Source organism: Sycon ciliatum, chromosome 1 (genome assembly GCF_964019385.1).
Source record: "Sycon ciliatum chromosome 1, ocSycCili1.1, whole genome shotgun sequence".
NCBI classification, from domain to species: domain Eukaryota; kingdom Metazoa; phylum Porifera; class Calcarea; order Leucosolenida; family Sycettidae; genus Sycon; species Sycon ciliatum.
Window position 1 is genome coordinate 97,040,556 of NC_088643.1, and position 20,570 is coordinate 97,061,125.

At 46.9% G+C, this 20,570-nt stretch overlaps 2 protein-coding genes across 2 annotated transcripts; one reads left to right on the top strand and one right to left on the bottom strand.

Annotated features, from left to right (window-relative positions):
• Positions 1–16,784: 16,784 nt before the first annotated feature.
• Positions 16,785–17,738, top strand: LOC135809271 (uncharacterized). Its single transcript, XM_065322587.1, has one exon. The coding sequence runs from the start codon at positions 16,785–16,787 to the stop codon at positions 17,736–17,738; it is 954 nt and encodes a 317-aa protein (XP_065178659.1).
• A 1,099-nt stretch (positions 17,739–18,837) lies between these two features.
• On the bottom strand, positions 18,838–19,539 carry LOC135809280 (uncharacterized). The gene has a single exon (XM_065322600.1). It carries the CDS (start codon positions 19,537–19,539, stop codon positions 18,838–18,840), a length of 702 nt encoding a protein of 233 aa, XP_065178672.1.
• Between the last annotated feature and the right edge of the window lie 1,031 nt (positions 19,540–20,570).

Below are 20,570 nucleotides of genomic sequence, written 5' to 3' on the forward strand. Positions count from 1 at the left end.
GAGAGAACACCAATGAGAATGTGAGAAGAACCGATGTGTCAAGTAGGAAGGAAGTGTGAATACTGTCTGCATGAGAGAGGGGTATGAAATGCATGCAATAAATTGATAGGTAAAGGTGAGAACTATCACACTACTCCCCTCCCATTCAATTTAGTTCTGAAGATACTGCCTCAACGGCAAGATTGGTGATCCAGATTCATCCATCAAGTAAGTTGCAGGCTCCCAGGTCGGCTCATCGTAACCCATTTTACCAAGTACTGCTGCTTTCCGCGGTGAATTCGATGAGAAACCACTTCTTCGACAATGAAACGCTCATTGCCATCAAGGTCAATTACAGGTGGTGGAGCTGGTGACTGAGGATTGAGCTCATCAGTAACGAACAATTTCAGTGCAGCTGTGTTGAACACCGGATGGACACGACATGTTCTTGGGAGATCCAACCGCGCAGTCAAGCCAGATGCCTTCTTGACTGTAAATGGACCGAACCAGCGTGGTCCCAGTTTGGCGCAAGGCTGATCTCGTGATACTGACGTGGTTATATAGTCCCTGTGGACCATCACTTCACCCCCCACCTTGAATCTAGAGTTCCGTCTTGAGCGGTTGGCGTAGAACTCTTGGCTTCGGATTGCATCCTGGATTCTGTCCTTTGCTACTTGCAGTGCCGACTTTTGGCGATTGACCCAGGATTGCGCCTCATGGCAAGTTAAAACCTCCGCCTGCAGAAGGGCGTCTGCAGCAGATAACGGATGTTGGCCGTAGTTTAAATAGAATGGAGTATCACCTGTAGATCCTTGAACCATGTCGTTGTAAGCAAACTCGCATATCGGCAGAAGTTCCTCCCAATTAGTCTGCCGATGGATAACTGCTGAAGGTAAGATTTGACCTATTGTCCGATGCACTCGTTCCGTTGCACCATCAGTCCGCGGGTGATTGGCAGTTGAAAAGTCGAGAAAAAAGTCAAGGCGAACTCCCAGCTGCTTGAAGATACCACGGTAAAGCTCGGCAGTGAAACGAGGATCACGGTCGCTCACAATGGACTTACTGAGACCGTGTAGGCGATAGACATTGCGCACGTACAGATCAGCCACACCCTGTGCGTCTATAGAAATCTTAGTGGCAACGAAATGGGCTTGCTTAGTCAACCGATCGATGAAAGTCAGACTCGCATCATTACCCTGCGGTGTAGTTGGAAGGCCGGTAATAAGATCCATGCCAATGCATTCCCATGGCACTTGTGGTACTGGCAACGGCTGGAGACGATTCTCCCTTGGTTTGTCTCCCTTTGTACGCTGGCATGTTAGACATGCCTTCACATACCTTGCAATGAATCTTCCCATTCTGGGCCAATAGTACCTCCGAGCAAGTCTCGCATGTGTTCGGTCACGCCCTGAGTGTCCTGCTGACAGGCTGTCATGACAGAGGTTGAGCAATTTTCTCCGCAGTGGTCCCGCCGGAATGCAAAGCCTCCACTCAGGGTCATGCTTCAAGTAGAGCTGCTTCCTGGAGGCGTCCCAGTGGTAACGCTGCTGCAGCTGCTCGTCCCGATCATTCAATCCGGTGATAATAGTGCAGCAGAACTTATCGGCTGCATAGCCGCTCGCTAACAGATCTTGGAACTGTTGTTCTTACTGTACGGTTACCTCGACGCTGGCGATAGACCGGGACAATGCATCTGCGATGTTCTGCTTGCCGGGTCGGTGGACAATGCTGAAATTGAAGTCTGCCAGGAAGTCAATCCACCTAGCTTCCCGTTTAGACACATTGGTCTTGGTGCCTAGATATTTACACCTTGGTTGTCTGTGATAACTTCAAACCGTTCAAATAGATATAGCTTCCATACTCTCAAAGCATGGAAAACAGCTAGCGTTTCTCTTTCCATTGCTGTGCAGTTTACTTTTTCTGGGCGTAGTCGTCTGCTGGTGTAGGCGACTGGTAGCCAATCACCATCTTCCTGTTGAAGTAAGACACCACCAATGACTGTATCACTAGCATCCGTCACCACATGGACCGGGTTGTGCAACATCAGCCAAACGCAGAACTGATGCAGATACAAGTGCTTGCTTCAGCATGTCAAAAGCATTCTGCTGTGCTGAACACCATACAAAACGGGAATGCTTTCCAGTAAGTGTTTCCAAAGGCCGTGCAATTGATGCATATTCCTTAATGAATTGCCGGAAATAATTGCCGAAACCCAGGAATCGACGAATTTCAGGAACAGACTGTGGTGGCGACCACTCGTCCACAGCTTGCAGCTTCTCGGGATCAGGACCGATTGTCTCTCCAGAGATGATGTGTCTAAGGAACTTCATGGACGGAGCTGCAAATTTGCACTTGGCACGCTTGCAATACAGTTGAGCTTCTTCCAGTGCGGACAGGACACTGTCGAGATGCTTTAGGTGATCGGTCCACGTGCTGCTGAACACGATAAGTCGTCCAGGAAGACTACGGCGCACTTCCGTAGGAATAAACGGAGGACATCGTTCATCAGGCCCATGAATGTTGTTGTGAAATGAGGTGTTGTTTTCCTGTGTGATGGCATTCCCCAAACTGTCTCGTCTAGTCGCGTGCATGTGTGATATGAGCATGCGCGATTTTGTAGTCGAGAGTCCTTTTGTCAGTCTTCTTGTTCGTCTCTGTCAGAGTAGTCTACTTTTCCGTTATGTCAATATAAAATAATGTAACAAACCAGTCTTGTCCTTTGTGTCCTGCGTCCCGGGGAACGGAATGGCTGAGATTCCGTTACAACGTGGTGCCGAAACCCGGGACGCAGAGGATGAGTTAGTTTGTAATGAGTCTGTTCGTCGTCGTCAACAACGAAGTAACTGTTACTTTGAAGTAAACAGAGCGTGGGAGCGGAGGAGGTGAAGAGCTGGTGGGAGCGGAAGACGACGCGGAGAGGAGGCAGAGAAGGTGATGGACAAGAACAGTCACTGTGGACTGGAGCCTGAGACGGCAGGAACCGCGACGGAGCGTGTGGCCGTGGCTCGCCAGAGGACAGTGGACGAGTCTGGCGTCACCGACTGTGTGTCGTCCTTGTTGTTCGTCTTGTTGTCTTGCTCGCTGTGTTGTTCTCTCTCTGTTCAGTTCGTTGCTTGTTGCTGTGTTGTTTCAGTTTGGTTGTTGTCAGTCTGTTGCTCTTGTATTCGTTCTGTTGTTCTCCATTGTTTTTGTTGTAGATTTATTTGGTGCGGCTGTGCGCATGTCATTATTTTGTTGGAGCTTCGGCTCCCGTGTTTCGGTTGGCCTTGTGTGGCGTAGCCTGGTTGTAGAGCGTCGGCGCTAGGTTTTTGTTTGGCCTTTGTTTCGTGGCCCGGATATTATTTTAGAGCGTCGGCTCCAGGTTGATGGTTGGTTTTCGTTTTTCTGTTCTGCTGTGGTTCCTTTTGCTGTTGTGCATGTGGAACGTGGTGTCGGTTTATTATTTTGTGGAATGTCATCAAGGGGGCAGGTGTTGTAAAATGATGTGTTGTTTTCCTGTGTGATGGCATTCCCCAAACTGTCTCGTCTAGTCGCGTGCATGTGTGATATGAGCATGCGCGATTTTGTAGTCGCGAGTCCTTTTGTTAGTCTTCTTGTTCGTCTCTGTCAGAGTAGTCTACTTTTTCCGTTATGTCAATATAAATAATGTAACAAACCAGTCTTGTCCTTTGTGTCCTGCGTCCCGGGGAACGGAATGGCTGAGATTCCGTTACAATGTTGCTGGTGCATTTGTCAAGCCGAACCCCATAACACGGAACTGGTACTGGCCGAACGGGGTGTTGATTGCGGTCTTTGGTATATCTTGTTCTCTAACTCTGACTTGGTGATAGCCCTACAGGTCCAGCTTTGAGAAATACTTTGCTCCACCTTCACGGTCATGTTGTTCAGAGGTCTCCAGTCGCACACCAGCCTCAGCGAACCGTCAGCCTTCTTAACAAAGAAGACGAGTGCGCCATACGGTGATCTGCTGGGTTCGATGAAGCCGTGCCTGAGCAGTTTCTCGAGCTGTTTCTGCAGTTCTTCGAGTTCTGGCTGTGAGAGACGGTACGGAGGTCGGGAGGGTGGCTTGGCATCAGGATCCACATCAATTTCGTGATCGGTTCTCCGACTCGGCGGCAGGTCCATTGGTAGTTCCTGCGGAAAACAGCTGCCGTGCTTCTTGAGAATCTGCTCGAGTTCGGCACACTGCTCGTTGTCCACCATTATTTTCATTTCCTTATTGTCACCTTCGCCGCCGTCCCTTTCAATTTTCACAATTACACATTCCGCTCTCTTCTTCAGGGCCTTCCGAGCCTGTTTGATACTCATGAACTTCGCGGGGTAGGCTTCATCCGTCTCCGCTGAGGGGGGTTTGTCGGGTTTGTCAGACACGCACGTCGCTGTCACATCACGACCTCTCTCCCGATCGGACAGCGTGACACGGTTATTGGCGAAGTCCACTTGCGGCTTAGTACGAGACAGCCACGGCCTGCCCAGTACTACGTCGTATCCCTCCAAGGGTATAACTGTCAGCTGCTCCCGTCATTCGGCGTGGTCTCCGATTTCCAATCGAAGCCGTGGCGTCACAGTCTCACTGAGCAGCTGTCTTCGACCATCAGCCATGGTCAGGGAGATTTGATTCTCGCTCTCAGACGTGGTAATACAAGCTACAGCTATCCACCGTTCCGAAGCGAAATTGTGCGTCGCACCAGAATCAATGAGGCACCTCGCTGAATGTCCTCCAATGCGCGCTTCGGTAACGAGGAGATCATGTTCATGCCCGGACCGGGCTTCAGCCCTCTCCACTTCGAGCACTCCAAGCTCCGCCAGCGGTCGTGCTCCTATGCTTGCTAGCGGCCGGCGTTTTGGGTGAACATGGTGAAGCTGTCCACAATTCCGTGCTATATGACCAACTTCCTTGCAACGGAAGCATCGATTTTCCCGTACCAAACGCATTCGCTCTGCAGGAGGTAAGTGAAACCGACGCAGCGCCGGTTGCGTGCCTTCTCGCTGCTTAGATCCGTGCACTTCACGCAGTTTGTAGTCCTCAGGAGCGTTCAGGACCCTGGGCGACTTTCCACGCAGACCACTGGGAAAATCAGATACAGTGCGCGCGTGCCGCACTGCGTCAGCCAAGGTCTCCGCGTGGTGCTGCCTCACCTCCTTTTGAACAAGCGGGTCAGCCAGGCCCTCCGTGAAAAGTAACGCCTTGGTCAGCTCATCCAGCCCAGAGGCCGACAGACAAAGCGAGGTATACTCAGCAATGTAGTCTTCCAAGCTACCTGTTTGCCGTGCTCGTACTACCAATAGCCGTCTCCTCTCCTCTTCATGTTTCTCTTCAAATGCGCCCTTGAGCTGCAGTTTCAACTGTTTCCAAGTCGTTGATCTACCGTCTTCCTCCCACAATGTCATCAACCAACGGCGGGCGCTGCCATCCAGGAACGATGCCACATATCCCACTGGATCGTCAGGCTGCTGGCTTCTTAGCGCTTCTTCCACCGCAAATAGCCACTCCTTGAATTCCGCCGGCTTGCCAGTGTACGGAGGAGGATCCCGATGGCGAAGCCTTCTTTCTGGAGCCCTCTCCTTGGGTTGCCACGCAGCTCGGTGGAGACGACTTGCTATCTTCCAAGTGAGCACACATCCCGAGATGAATGCCAACGCGAAGGCACAAAGCTCCAGGACAGAAACCATCCTCATGCTACCAATGTAATATATTGCATAAGTAGCTTGGAAATAACACAGCCTTTCCACTGAGAAGAGCCTTGTTTTATTGCACAAGGTGATAGAGAGAACACCAATGAGAATGTGAGAAGAACCGAAGTGTCAAGTAGGAAGGAAGTGTGAATACTGTCTGCATGAGAGAGGGATGTAAAATGCATGCAATAAATTGATAGGTAAAGGTGAGAACTATCACACAGGACGAGTTTGGAACTATTTGTTACAAGCAAATCAAGACAGGAGGATTTGCCGGGAGGGGCTGTGTGTGTGGGGAAATCAACCAACTGCTGGAGGCCATACCTGCGAAAAAGAAGATCTAGTTCAGTAGCAAGTGGAGAGTGGGGGTCTGAGGGACACCAGGCAAGATTGTGAGCATTGAAGTCTCCTGCGATGAAAACTGTGGTTGATGGAAGGTCAGCAGAATCCAGAGCATAGAAATAGCGGTGCGGAATAGGAGGTGCGGAATATTGTTTGTTCCTCTTATCCGTGTGTCAAATTGTATGTCATCTTTGGAACAACCCGTGCGTTCAGCGTGAAGAAGGACGTTCTACCTACCCTAAGCAAAAGTAATTTAATCTATTTCTTTCAGTGCCGAAATTGTGAAAATCGGCACGTAGGTAGAACCTTTTAGCACCTGGGCGCACGGATTCGTCAACATGTATCGTTGAATCTTGTCCCTGTAACTGCACATGGTTCTCGGCCTCGGCGTGGTCGTCCGCCGAATTGTCCAGTGCAGTCTGTGTCTGAGGTGGACTTGTCCAGGTCCGCTGTGGATACGCTTGCCGTCCCCTCCTCCTTTTCTTCGGGCGCAGGGCTAGAGCCAACCCGAACAACAGTCAACAAGAAGAATAGACCGATACGGAAACCACCCAAACTGACATCTGAACAATCGAGCCCCGGATGAGTCACCAGAAGGCAATTGAGGAGACGAATTGATGAGGAATCAAAAGAACCGATACTGGAAGTGACAACAACGGTTAATGTGAATAAACGAGGTGGACCACGGAAGCAGGACAGACCGGACGTAGAGCAGCACACTGATATCGACCGAGGCAATCGGAATTGCAGGGAAGCAGGGCGTAATGGGAGAGACTCGAAAGCGGCAGGATCAGAGATGACAACGACCAAGTCGTCGGGTCAGGGAAATGGTACCTCGGCAATCAAGTGTCACCTGTCGGGCATTGCTAGTTGTCGTGAGCGGTATTCCGATGATGTATTCTCTGTTTTGTCGCGTGGTAGGTCTTTGTTACATCTTGCCGTGTTGGAAGCTTTGTACATACGTAAGTTAGACCCTGAGCTTTGTGTTCAGAAGGAGAATGTGTTGTCTTTGCAGTTGTTTGGCACTGTTCGTCGTGAAGGTGCGAAATACATCCCTTGATCTCTTGATATTTCTCTCTTTTTCTTGTCACTACGTTTTTGTCACTTATTGGATTTGCATGCTGTTTTTTCTTGACTCTTCACATCCATTTTTCGTGTCACTTCTACACATAATTGGAGTGATGTATCTCTGAACTTCTTTTCCTTATAGTTGTAGTCGTTTAGCTTATTTCCATCTTTCCCTGTAGTATTTTGACAAGAAGGGAACGAAAACGTTCCATACTTTGACACATGTCATATAATTGGCTGGTGGTGACTCTTGCATAGATGCATGCGTATATTATACATTTTTTGTAATATTTTCTGCCTCCGTCTCCTCCACGCCGACTCTTCAAATTATTATTATTATTATTTGAAACTCGGATGTTGAGCCATAAATAAATGTGGAAAGGAAAAGGACATATGGATACGAGTTAAGAGTAACTCTCCACCACTGTAACTAGATACTATATACAGTCAGAAAGTGCAATAATTAGGCACAAAACTGACAAGAGTACTGAAACATTCGATGTCCTGACACCTGGCTTCAACACATCTCTGTAGCGCTAACCGACAGCCTTCCAACTTGGAAGGTTCAAGGTTATGGAAATACCAAAGAGGGGAAGGCAAGCGCAACGAAAACGAGCAAAAGCTACAGTCCCAACGAAACAAAGAATGTGGATTGTTACTGGACGATGACGAGACCAGTACGATATTTGACAAAGCGATCTAACTACAATTCGAAGCAGCAAAGCAGCACACCACCCAACTTGGGTGGGTCATAAATATCAAAGATAAGTGAAGAAAGGGGAAGCTTTGCGAAAACGAATTGTACAAGCCGAAAGCCAAACTCCTACAGTACTCCTCATGCATGACATTGTGATGGACAAGTTGACTACAAAACAAGTTGTTTCACACGGCGTACGTTTCGCCGTATGGTTCGTGACGGCTCATCAGGTGTGCAATTTGAAACTCGGATGTTGAGCAATAAATAAATGTGGAAAGGAAAAGGACATATGGATACGAGTTAAGAGTAACTCTCCATCACTGTAACTGGATACTATATACAGTCAGAAAGTGCAATAACTAGGCACAAAACTGACAAGAGTACTGAGACATTCGACGTCCTGACACCTTGTCTTCCCCTCTTTGGTATTTCCATAACCTTGATCCTTCCAAGTTGGAAGGCTGGGGGTTAGTGCTACGGAGATGTGTTGAAGCTAGGTGTCAGGACGTCGAATGTCTCAGTACTCTTGTCAGTTTTGTGCCTAGTTATTGCACTTTCTGACTGTATATAGTACAGTAAAACCTGTAACTAAAGACCACCGTCACTAGCGACCGGCCTGGTACTACCGGCCACTTCGCCAGGCACGGAAGGTCTCACATTCAAAATGCACTGTGACTAGCGACTACCTTCTGAACGCGACCAGCGACCGCCTTTTCCTGTCCCAAACACAATTTTTGACCCGTAACTAGCGACCGCGATGTAGGAAATCAAATGTTGCTCGAAGCTCCTTCTTGAAATTTTACTGATTTTCCATGGTCCTGAAAAGAATCTTTCGATACTACAGCTGAACAAATGAATGCAGGTAATTTGGGCTGTGGAGTCGGTGTGGACTGCACTACACCTGTCAAAATTTCAAACGCTGTCAAGAAAAAACATGATAGGAAACATCTTGGAGAGCGCATCGAAAGCGCTCTCTGATCGATGTTACTACTCGGAGAAGAAACGAAGACTGGGCAGCTCTGTCACCCCAGTCACACAGACGGATCGACGATGGCATCAAGGAATCCAGAAACAAAGCAGCACCACAAGGTCCTGATGCTGAAGGATCGCGTTCAAGCAATCGAGAAGTCACAACAAGGACAGTCGGTATGATTGATCGCATGAACAAATTTGAAGCCCAGCGCGAAACGAAACTTCCCCAGGGAACGTTTGACTCCTGGCTTCAGAAGTAGCAGCTGAATTTGAAGTCTGCAAAAAATTAATCTTCTCTCTCTCTCTCTCCATCTCTCCGTCTTTCTGACATTGCGCAAGTCCTGGGGAATTGTATTAGCTGCATTTTGACATACATATCATATAATGGGATCCACATATGGTCACGCGGTGCAAACCTCTAACTAAAGACCACCTGCTACTAAAGACCGCTTTTGCTGGCCCCAAGGGGTGGTCGGTAGTCACAGTTTTTACTGTATCCAGTTACAGTGATGGAATTTTACTCTTAACTCGTATCCATATGTCCTTTTCCTTTCCACAATTATTATTATTATTATTATTATTATTCAGATGGACAGCCAAGGATAAATTTATACAAAGAGAAAAACTAGGGAACTACAAGTTACCCTATACTGTCCACTAACACCACCAGTTACTAAACAATCAGCTCATGCGATAACATTGCACGACACTGACCAACGGTAATGACGTTCTACTTGGTCCGCCAAGTTAAAATTGGCGCTTATCTTCTCACTTGGTTTTTCGGTGTTCTGCCTATGTCACACGGCATGGAACCAACGATTCACCATCCGAACATAACCATCGTGCAAAGGACTTTCAAGAAACTAGCCGAAAAGCCTGGTGCACGACGTTAGGACTTAGGTGCAGTACGCACAGGTGCTACATCAAGCGGAAGCTATCACTGCGCTGCATGTAGATCTACAGTAAATATCGGATATAACGTGCCCCTTTGATTTTCGAAATTTTATCACTTTATCCGGTGCATCACTATAGCCGATTTGCATGTTTGACCGACACATGGCACATGACTGCACATGAAATGATGCGTACACGCTGGAAAAAGCATGCTGAAAGTGCATGCATTCTCCGCGGACTGTGTACCGGTGCATGACACAGAGCAGTGCATGGCAGTGCAGTACGAGTACAGACTGTACATGTACTAGAACTTCGATACATCATGTGGCATGGCTGCTTCTTCAGCGTGTTCTCCAAAAAAAGCCTGAGCTGGATCCGTACTCACGTAGATCTACTCGGTGTCCAACGAGTTGCGTAGAGCCAGAAATAGACATGAGTGGCTGTGTACGTGAGTTGGCAACATCATCGTGAGAGGCAACACAGCCAGAAACGGACAAGAGCATGCAGAAAGATACAGAAAAGGACAAGACCATACAAAGGGAGCGAGGGGTAGCGCAGCCAGAAAAGGACATGTGCATACAGAAACGGACAAGAGCATACAAAGGGAGCACATTGCGAGGGGTAGCACGATGAAGATGACTTAACCGAACCCGTGCGACTCTCGCCTGTTGCTATATTGTCTGCCATCGAGACTGTGAGAGCTGCCTTGTACGCAAGCAAGGCAGACCACAGCATACAGGGACACCTGTCTAAAATTGAGAATTTTTTCTCAGCCACGTCTGCTGCCAGATGCTGCCAGGCAACACTGGATCAGTTTTGGAAGAAGTGAACTTTATTGCAGAAACAATTGTTTTGTGATCATCACTCTTGATCATTATATGCGATATTTTCCTGTACATTTGATATGGTTTGCTTCCTGAAGTCCATCACAATAAGCGATATATCGGTATAGCCAATAATAGTGTATATAGTGATATTTTAGCTGTATTTTTTCTGATTTGATTTTGATTTTGACGTGTTCTATCACTATAACCGGTATATCATTATATCCGGTCACTTTATAAACGATACTTACTGTACAAGCACCACCAGCGGCTCGCGTGGGTTCGGGTGCTGATCAGCAAGTCAACAAGCGCAAGAGGCGATTTGAAAAAAAGGACACTGATATGGCGTTGCCTTTTTGGCTAAAACAAAGTCGCAATATTGTGACGAACGGGGATAACACTTACAGCCAACATGCGGGCAGTCTCACTCAGCTTCTGATCGGCAAGGTGATAGGCACGCACTGCCTTTGAGCACGATTCGAGACGAGGAGAAGTGGAACAAGCTATGAAACGTGCAGCAGCGGTCCGGATCGAACGTTTTGAACTCTTCCTCCAGCGACGATAGTGGCGAGGAGGATGTGTAACTTGCTTGAATTTTCGACTGAGTTGCTTGCTGACATGTAAATAATCATGTACATAGTGCTTTGTGATCGTGGCTTGCTTCTAATATTCGTATTTCCTTCCTGAGACAAGTGTGAAGATAAGCGCCAATTGTAGCTGGGTGGACCAAGTACAACTAACTGGCTAACAGCTCTAGCACATCTTGGATGCGCACTCCAACAGCCTTCCAACTTGGAAGGTTCTAAGTTATAGAAATAACATAAGGAGGAGAAGGTGAGCGCAACCAAGATAAGGACGAGCTGAAAGTCTCAGCTGTGAAGGACGTTGGCGGATGTTCATGCATGTCGATGACGATACTGGCAAGACCATTGGACAATACGGTCAATCCACGACTCAGGAACGCAAAGCCACATTCCACACAACTCCCCTCCTTATGTTATTTCTATAACTTAGAACCTTCCAAGTAGTTGGAAGGCTGTTGGAGTGCGCATCCAAGATGTGCTAGAGCTGTTAGCCAGTTAGTTGTAGAACGTCAGTACCGTCGGTCAGTGTCGTGCAATGTTATCGCATGAGCTGATTGTCTAGTAACTGGTGGTGTTAGTGGACAGTATAGCGTAACTTGTAGTTCCTTGGTCTTTCTCTTTGTATAAATTATTATTGTTTTAGGAAATTAGAGGCCACATGCCACATACTGCTCTTTTCTCTCCGAAACTCAACACTTGCAAGCCAGACATGAAAGAAAGAAAAAATCGTCAGTCACACCACCGGGACTCGAACCAGGGACCTTGCTATTCGCGAGCAATGCTCTAACGAACTGAGCTACAGTATGACTCTGATCCACAGTGATGGTAAATCTATTCTACTTCGATCAATCCATATCTGGCTTGCATCATACTGGCAACTCGTGGCATGTGGCCTCTAATTTCCTAAAACTTTGAAATTCTCCGTGAAGTCCAAATTTGAAATTGTATTATGTCTTCTTTATTCACTTCTTTCGAAGGCGATAAGCCAGACCCACCGGGAAATATTTCCAAGGGTGGGATAGCAAAAAGAAAATGAAAAAATAAAAAAGCTAAAAACCAAAGGGACAAGAAATAGGGGAAGGAAGAGGAAGAAAGGAAAGAAACTCAATCCGAACTCCAACATCAAAACAATAATAAAGAATTTGCAGCGACAGGCAAAGTACATCAACCAATGAAGGGAGTAACAAAGGAAATATCTTTATCAGTCGATATTCAAGTCTCTTAGCTATTGAACATGCAAACGCAGCGGAGGTGCATCTACATGTTAAGGATAGTTCTTAGTATTTTAATCGAACCTTGGATAGCCTCCTGTTGCACAATAGCCAGGTCTCCTCCCTGCACAGTCCGAAGGCATTGAGGAGTCTCTCCCACCAAGCCTCCCAGGGCACCGACAACCACAGGGACCACGTCAACCTGGGTGAGGGACCAAATCCTGGAAATCTCCCGCTTCAAGTAATAATATTTCGAGCGCTTTTCAGCCATTTTCTTATTGATGTTGTTCTCACCAAGAACGCTGATGTCTATAATGTAGGCAATGCGCTCCTTGTCATCAAAAAGGAGCAGATCGGGCCTGTTTGCTGATAGTTTCAGGTCAGTTGGGACCGAATACTCCCAATAGAGGCGATACCGATCACTTTTGACCAATGCCTTAAGCTGGTGGTCGAAGCTGGTGGTTATTATTATTACGAAGTAGTCGGCGGAATACCGCGAGCTCCAGTGCGGGGAGCAAACCCTTTATTATTATTATTTAAAGAGTCGGCGTGGAGAAAGCAATTTTATTAGTGCAATAAAGAGTATAATAGATGCAGACATGGCCAGACAACAACGAGTTCATGGAATTTTAAAGGATTTTTTATGTTATTCAAAATCGATTTTGGTGTTCCGCTCATCAGTGAATAGTATCGGAACTGAGGGTACTGTGTACAAAAATAGAACATTTTATAACAGCATAAAAAGTGTGATCAAAAAAGTGCTACAGCATTACATAATAGGTGTCAAACATAGTGCTAACATAATTATATAACTGAGTGCAGGCACAAAGCATGAGGTGATACAGTGCAACATGACACGAAATTTACATTTGATAACCAGCTACTAGAACAACTTTAGCGCTACTACATGCTTCTTTGTTTACAAAGAACAGGATTATGCACACGAATACATACAGCTTCCAGAACCTTCAACTGCTTAACATAACTTGCACAGCACAAAACAGAAAAGTGAGAATCATCCTACACGCTAAGACAATCAAGACGTGATAACAAGTGACAAAATACAGCTGACTTTTTGCTCACGTCGCTCTTTCCCGTCTCATCCCGCTCCTTTCCTTCAACTAGGCCTTGACGGATTATGCTAGCATAATATTTCGCATAATTCCTACCAAAATCGAATAATCGCATAATTCGAGGCAAATTGCATACGAATCGCATAAAATTGTAATAATCCGCCTGTTCGCATCAAATTCCATACAGTTGTACATGTTCTACAAGTACAAGTACAAGTAGATGCACTAGGAAGTTGTAGGTTTACGACTCCCTTGATAACATGTCCAGTCCACTACAATCAGTGATGGTCGTAGCTAGGTCGGACGGTGCGTTGACCCCGTTGAACTTTTGCTACTACAGTACAACGCCCTCTACAAAAAAATTCCCCTGTTATTTTGCACAGAACCATTATGCATTAGCAGCATATGTGAGCATAATGCGGCATAATATGGTAACTTTTAGCATAAAAATAGCATAATTCTGCAATTTTTTCAGCAATGCGAAAAGCATAATTTCACGAAAATATTAGCATAATCCGTCAAGGCCTACCTTCAACCTCCTCCGTCTCACAGGGCCTGCTGGAGAGCCGGGTCAGCCGGGTCACGCGCCCGGCTGGGGAACTGCACGACCTGGCTGAATAGATAAAAACGGGTCCAGTCTGACCCGGCTGAAAAATGTCTCAAACTGACAATGGATTCCTAAAATACCGGTATTTTCCGACTCGCGGACCCCATCTGTAGCGCAACCGTACACACTACAGTCTACAAGCGACAGACTCGGCTAGGGTCAACTGGGGTCAACTGGTTCCAGCGCGATCTGGCCAGCGGCAAGCAGGAAGTCAGGACATTCAAAGTCGATGGGGCAGTCATGCAGTCAAAAGCGTAACTTTGGCTATAGCTTTTGACACAGTTGCAAGTTTTCATCCGACTGGTGATTTGGACGATGGAGCTCGCAACGAACAGAAAAAGAACTCACGCTTTCCAAGACTCTTGGAAGAAAGGTCGACCATGGCTGGACTACGAGCATGCCAGTCTATCCATGTCATGTGCTTTGTGCAAGACGCATCGACTGGCCGAAATTAAAAAGAAAAAAGAAAAAGAACTTTGGAAATCCACCGCCGCTCGTGTTCCGGGAACACGAGCGGCGGTGGATTTGCTCGCGATGCGTGGTTGAAAGGTAAGAACTCATTGCTTCGAATTATCGGCATGTTGCTCGGTTCCTGGGTGCTGCAGGCACCCCCTAGTGCTCTATTATGTGAACATGTTCGTCCTACTACTAGCACTAATTAGAAAACAGAATTCCAATTTTTCAAATTGTTAAATCAGAATCCAATGGAACTGCTTTGCATTCTTCACGTAATGTCGTTTACCTTCTACATTTGCAGACTTTGATAGTTCGCCTTGTTGTTCTCTAAACGATTTCCGGTAATAAATTTGCCTTTCTGTTTTCCTGCGTTTTGAGCAGGCTTTTTGGTTGTTTTTCTGCCGGATGATCTGACCCGGCTGGCCTGCATGCACCAGGTACACTCTGACCGGGCTGTGTGGAATGTCTAGAGCAGGCCCTGCCTCATCCTCGTCCCTCGTCTCATCTTCATCATCATCGTCCTCATCTTCATCATCATCGTCCTCATCACCACCATCATCATCATCATCAGTCACTTCCTCATCATCCGTCTGATGCTCAGTCTCACTGCACTCCTTATCAGCCTCCAACATGGCTCCATCATCTCCACCAGCATCACAAGTCGTTTGACCGCTGCTCCGCGTCACCGTTGCTGGGTTCTCTCCTACTAAACACCCACACAAGAAGTGGTGGCCAGATCACTGAGCGCAAACCCAACCCAGCTCCAGCCACCCACGGCACCGCAGGTGGTGGGGCCGGTGGTGGCACAGGAACAGGCGGCGCTGTCGGCACAGCGTGTTTGTCTACTGAGCTAACTGGGTTCTTGCACGGCCTATCACGCTTTGGCCGCTTTGCTCTGCCTGCTGGTGGTAATAAGTGCAACGGCACATGTTGTCTGATACGTGCGTTCAGGTGGTGAAGAGTCCTACACTACACAATTCCGGCACTCAAAGAGATAAACCAAATGACTTGAAAGCTGGGGAGGTAGGACATCTTCCTCACCATGAACGCACATACCGTGGTGAACACGGGGATAAAGTGGGCAGCAAAGTATGTTTTACCTCCCCTGCTTTCAAGCCAAACAATTGTAGCGACAACACATTTTCTTTCTGTACGCAAAGTTCAGGATCTAACTTACGGATATACAAAGCTTCTAACACAGCCAAATGCAGCGCACATCTACCACGTGACAATATTGAGAAAACATTATCACTGTCTAATTCACGACAATTGGTACGGGCTGACAGATGTTGCTTGATTGACGAAGTGCGATTCTTAGCTCCGTTGGGTGATGTCTCCTCCAATGTCCCGTCATCTCGCCTCTTCGTGGCATCATCACTTTCCGTCTCTTCGCGTTTCCGCGTTTGCGTTTCCGCGTTCCCGTCTCCTGAACTTTGCGTACAGAAAGAAAATGTGTTGTCGCTACAATTGTTTGGTGTTACTCCTCGTCGAGGTGTTAACAATGTAACTTAATTTGCTCACTATGTTGTTGTCAATAAATAAGATAAACTGTGCGCTCATAACAACAGCAATTGCTGTTGTTATGAGTGCACAGTTTATCTTATTTATTGCCATTTTACGACTATTGTCTCCTCGTCGATTGTTTATGTTGTTGTCACTATTACTATTTTCCTTCGAGTTTTGTGTCGTGCTGAACTTGATAATTTTCCACCTTGTCACGGGTATTGTTATCTCATTATCTTTACACTACATAAGTTTTAGTCTTTCCAACTTGAGCCATTCCCTGTGTAATCCTTGATGAGAAGGGACCGAAAATGTTCGGATACTTTTGACAAGTGCCTTATTGTGACTGGATGTGTGTTTGCGTGGATTCTTGCGACCCAAAATTGTTATTATTATTATTATTATTGTAGAAAGGAAGAGGACATATGGATATAAATTAAGAGTAACTTTTCCTTTCTACATTTATTTATGGCTCAACATCCGAGTTTCAAATTATTATTATTATTATTAGTAGTATTTGAGGGATTCCCCAAAGGCCGAAGCCTAAGGGTGCGTTTGGTTGGTACGAACCAGAACAGGATCGAGCAGTCGGTGCAGATGGAGCAACCTGGTGCCAACCAAACGGTACTCCAGAAACAGAGTACTTTTTTGGAAAAGGGCGCCAAACAAAAGTCGCTCCTGTCAAAGTGCACGCACGTACAGTGCACTGTTGCACGATGTGTACAGCGTACTATTACTGCTGGCGGAGTACGTCATGTTCACAGGACAGGTTTGGTCGACACAAAAAAGGGAGCCTTTCCATGTGATGATGTGCTTTTTTTGGCATTTCAGGAACTGTTTCCTGTTTTCCTTATTTGATTGTTCTCTCCATTTGTGGAACGTTGTTGCTTCATTTGCAATGGATGATCACGATGATCACGAACGTCATAGAAAGTGCAGGGCTGTCGCTGCAATAGTAGCTGCCGCTGTCGCCCTTGTCGCCAAGCCCGTCAATGCCAGCGGGTCCTCCTCAACTCGGTCGTTGGAGGAGATGATTTACCTCGCAGTTTGCGGTGATCCTGACTGTGCGGCAGTGTTCGATATCCCTTTACCCCGCCGCACTAGCGTACCGCGACAGGTGGGATACTTCGAGCACGTTATTCCCCTCCAGAGCGACATGGATTTCCGCAGCCACTTCCGCCTCTGTCGGCAAACTGTCGACATTGTCGTTGATGCGATACGTGCGTCAGAACACATGCAAGTGGACGTTACAGCCAGTGGAAAGGACATGATTGACGTGAAGAAGCAGGTTCTTCTTACCCTTTGGTGGCTGGGCTCCAAGAGCTGTATAAGGGAAGTTAGTGACAAGTTCGGTCTGTCCAAGTACACCATCTGGACATCAACGCGACGGGTATGTTTCGCTCTCTGCGACATTGCCCCTCTGATGATCTGCTGGCCGAAAGAGAAAGGTGTCAACGACACACAAGGGCGGTTCCACCAACTGAAGGGAATCCATGGAATCATTGGTGCCATTGACGGGAGTCATATACCCATCAAAGCCCCTATGGAATCGACTGATGCATACCTGAATCGGAAGAGATTCCACTCTATTGTGCTGCAAGCTGTCTGTGACGCCAATTTGCTATTCACAGATGTGTTTGCTGGTTGGCCTGGTTCGGTTCACGATGCCAGAGTGTTCAACAACAGCCCGCTCAAACATGCCGTGGATGAGCGCAAGGAGGAGTTCTTCCCCATGGAGAGTTTCATCCTTGGGGACTCCGCATACCCTCTTCTGCCATGGCTGATCACCCCATATCGTGATGCCGGTAACAACGGAATTTCAATTTCAATCATTCATCTTCCCGTATGGTGATTGAAAAGGCTTTCGCTCTGCTGAAAGGAAGATGGCGGCAGCTCCAAGGCGTCAACGTCACCAACGTGGAGAATGCAACCCACATAACCATAGCCGCATGCGTTCTCCACAATATGGCAATTATGGATGGAGATGATGTCGCCGACTTCCTGGATAACCTTCCAGAAGAGCCAATGAACAACATGCCGTTGTTCCTGCCACAGGATGCATCTGGTATGGACAAGCGCCAGCGAATTGCAGACTACTTGATGTGACTGATATTGTACCAACCAGTCTTCATGGGTTGAGGCAGAATTACCATTATCAAGTCTCTCTCTCTTTCTCTCTCTCTCTCTCTCTCTCTCTCTCTCTCTCTCTCTCTTTCTCTATCTCTATCTACCTATATATCTATCTATCCATCTATCCATGCATCTATCTATTTATCTATCTATCTATCCATCCGTCTATCTATCTCGCTCTCTGTCGCTTTCTGTCGCTCGCTCTCTCTCTCTTTCTCTCTCTCTCTCTCTCTCTCTCTCTCTCTCTCTTTCTTTCTCTCTCCCTATCTCTCTCTCTCTCTCTCCTTCTCTCTCTCTCTCCCTCCCTCAACTAACGGTTGAACTAGGCTAGCAAGCAGTAATGGCAAGAACGTATTGTATTGTTCATTTGATTTCCCAAGTGCAAACGGGCTACAAGCCCATTAATTAGAAGACAGGAAATCCAATAAAGGGATGTGATTGGTAACGTCTGAGACAACCAAAGAAGATGTGCGGGTGCCCCTATGCTGGGAAGATCTTGCCGACTGACAGGAGTAATTACAAAAAGTATGAAAACAAAAAAATCAAGGGAGGTACTGTCCATATAAACACTGAAGAAATTTATCACGGCAAGAACACCACATATTCAAGTCACGCTTCAATCCAATGGCAACACACGCACAATTAAAAGCGCATGAACAGCTGTAAAAGCCACAACGCCACTTAAAACAACAAGAACAAGAACAAGAACAACAACAACAACAACAACAACAACAACAACAACAACAACAACAACAACAACAACAACAACAACAACAACAACAACAACAACAACAACAACAACAACAACAACAACAACAGCATTAAATGCTGCTGAATTTCTCGACAGCACTAGCAAGTCTGTTCAGAACAGATATTTGATCTGTATGCTGCTTGGCAGCCGTTGCCTTCTCCTCGGCGCGCTCTGCCTTGAGCCATTGAAACGCCTCAGACTGTTGTGGCTTGTTGGTCGAGGATCGTCGGCGTTTCTTCGTCGGTACTGCAGTGGTAACTGCTTCTTGTTCTCCACCATCATCTTGCGCTGCATCGCCATCGTCAATCGCTGCATTAGCAGCCCGTTTTATAGGTTGGGCAGCTGCTGGCAAAGATCCGGCAACACACTGTGGCCGGACGTTGGGCTTCTCTCCCAGGACCGCATTCATTTCACTGTAGAATGCAGGCTCCTTCTTCCTGTCAGCTCCGGTTTGGTTTTGCGAATCGACAAATGCCTTGTAACCACGGAGCAGGCTTTTCCACCTGTTCTCGCACTGCTCCGCCGTTGGATAGGATTGATCGAGTTCGGGGTTATTTTCTTCTATGTCCGACGCGATTTGCTGCCAGATGGATTTCTTTTTATAATTTATGTCGCTGAAGAGTGGGTCGCGCTTACTTCTTGATTGAATGAGGTCGAGCGTCAACAACGTGGACCACACAAAGCCTGCCTTTTTCTCTATGATCTCGACCTTGTCGCTGCCACCGTCGCTCTTTTCGCTGTGATCGGCACTCAAAGACAGGGGGTCAGCCATTGTTCAACGGAAATCATAAGCGCTCCACGAGTAGAAACAAGTTTGGACCAAAGCAGAAGGAAACTTCGCAGAGAAATGACTACTTCAACAAAACAAGAAAGTATTATTATTATGTCCAGACACAGCGGGGAGCGCGATCTACGTTATTTCTTTCGTCCGCGAAGAAGCCTCACCTGTGCTTCTTTTCCCTTTACGGCAGTAGAGTCCACGATCTGAAAGAGCGCTACTATTGAGTATACGGTACACCATGGTACACAACTCGCGCCAACTACAACACAAAGCCGTACGCACGTGATCCTTATTTGGACAAAATCGATGTTCCCGCCAGGTTTCACTGTGAAAAAGTGAAACTGCTCGGTCTGCTCCGGCCTCGAGGCCGGAGCAAGCAGAACATGTTCTGGCCGACCCAGAACAGGTGCAGTACCAACCAAACGCGCTGTTCTGGTGAATCTTGTTCTAGATCGTACCAACCAAACGCGCCCTAAATCAAGGGGGTCTCCGAGAATAAATATACGTGAACAATACGTGTACAATAGGGTACAATCATTTAAAAGGAAGAAAATATTAAGATAATCTACGAGGAGATAATAATCAAACAAACAAGTAACGTAGTTGCGTGATGTCTGCGGCCTTCATCCTATTCACAGCTATATTAAAATATTAAAGGGGAAGTGCATCGATTTTTCGAGTATGGTCCAGAAGAAAGACAATTTGATATCGGTTCGAATGGCATATCTCTCGCTTCCATACGATAAGCCAAACTTGCCAAATCGCCAATTGTATACTCACGTTGCCATAGCGACCAGCGCAGTGATGACGTACGAAAGGCTTAGCTCCACCACAGAGAAGGTCGATCACTGCAGAATTTGGTCATTTTCAATTGGTTTATTGTATTCACGAAGTGAAAGAAGGGCTGTGTTTAATGCTGTAAGTGCAGTGAACTGTTTGTTAGTAGTCCTCTCGGTTGTGTACTGGGACGTGACACCGACAGGAGAAAGCCGGAGCGCGGAGACACCAGCAGACAAGCGAAA

Coding starts and splice junctions, on each gene's coding strand:
- LOC135809271 (XM_065322587.1), top strand. CDS start 16,785: ATGGATGATCACGATGATCACGAACGTCATAGAAAGTGCAGGGCTGTC.
- LOC135809280 (XM_065322600.1), bottom strand. CDS start 19,539: ATGGCTGACCCCCTGTCTTTGAGTGCCGATCACAGCGAAAAGAGCGAC.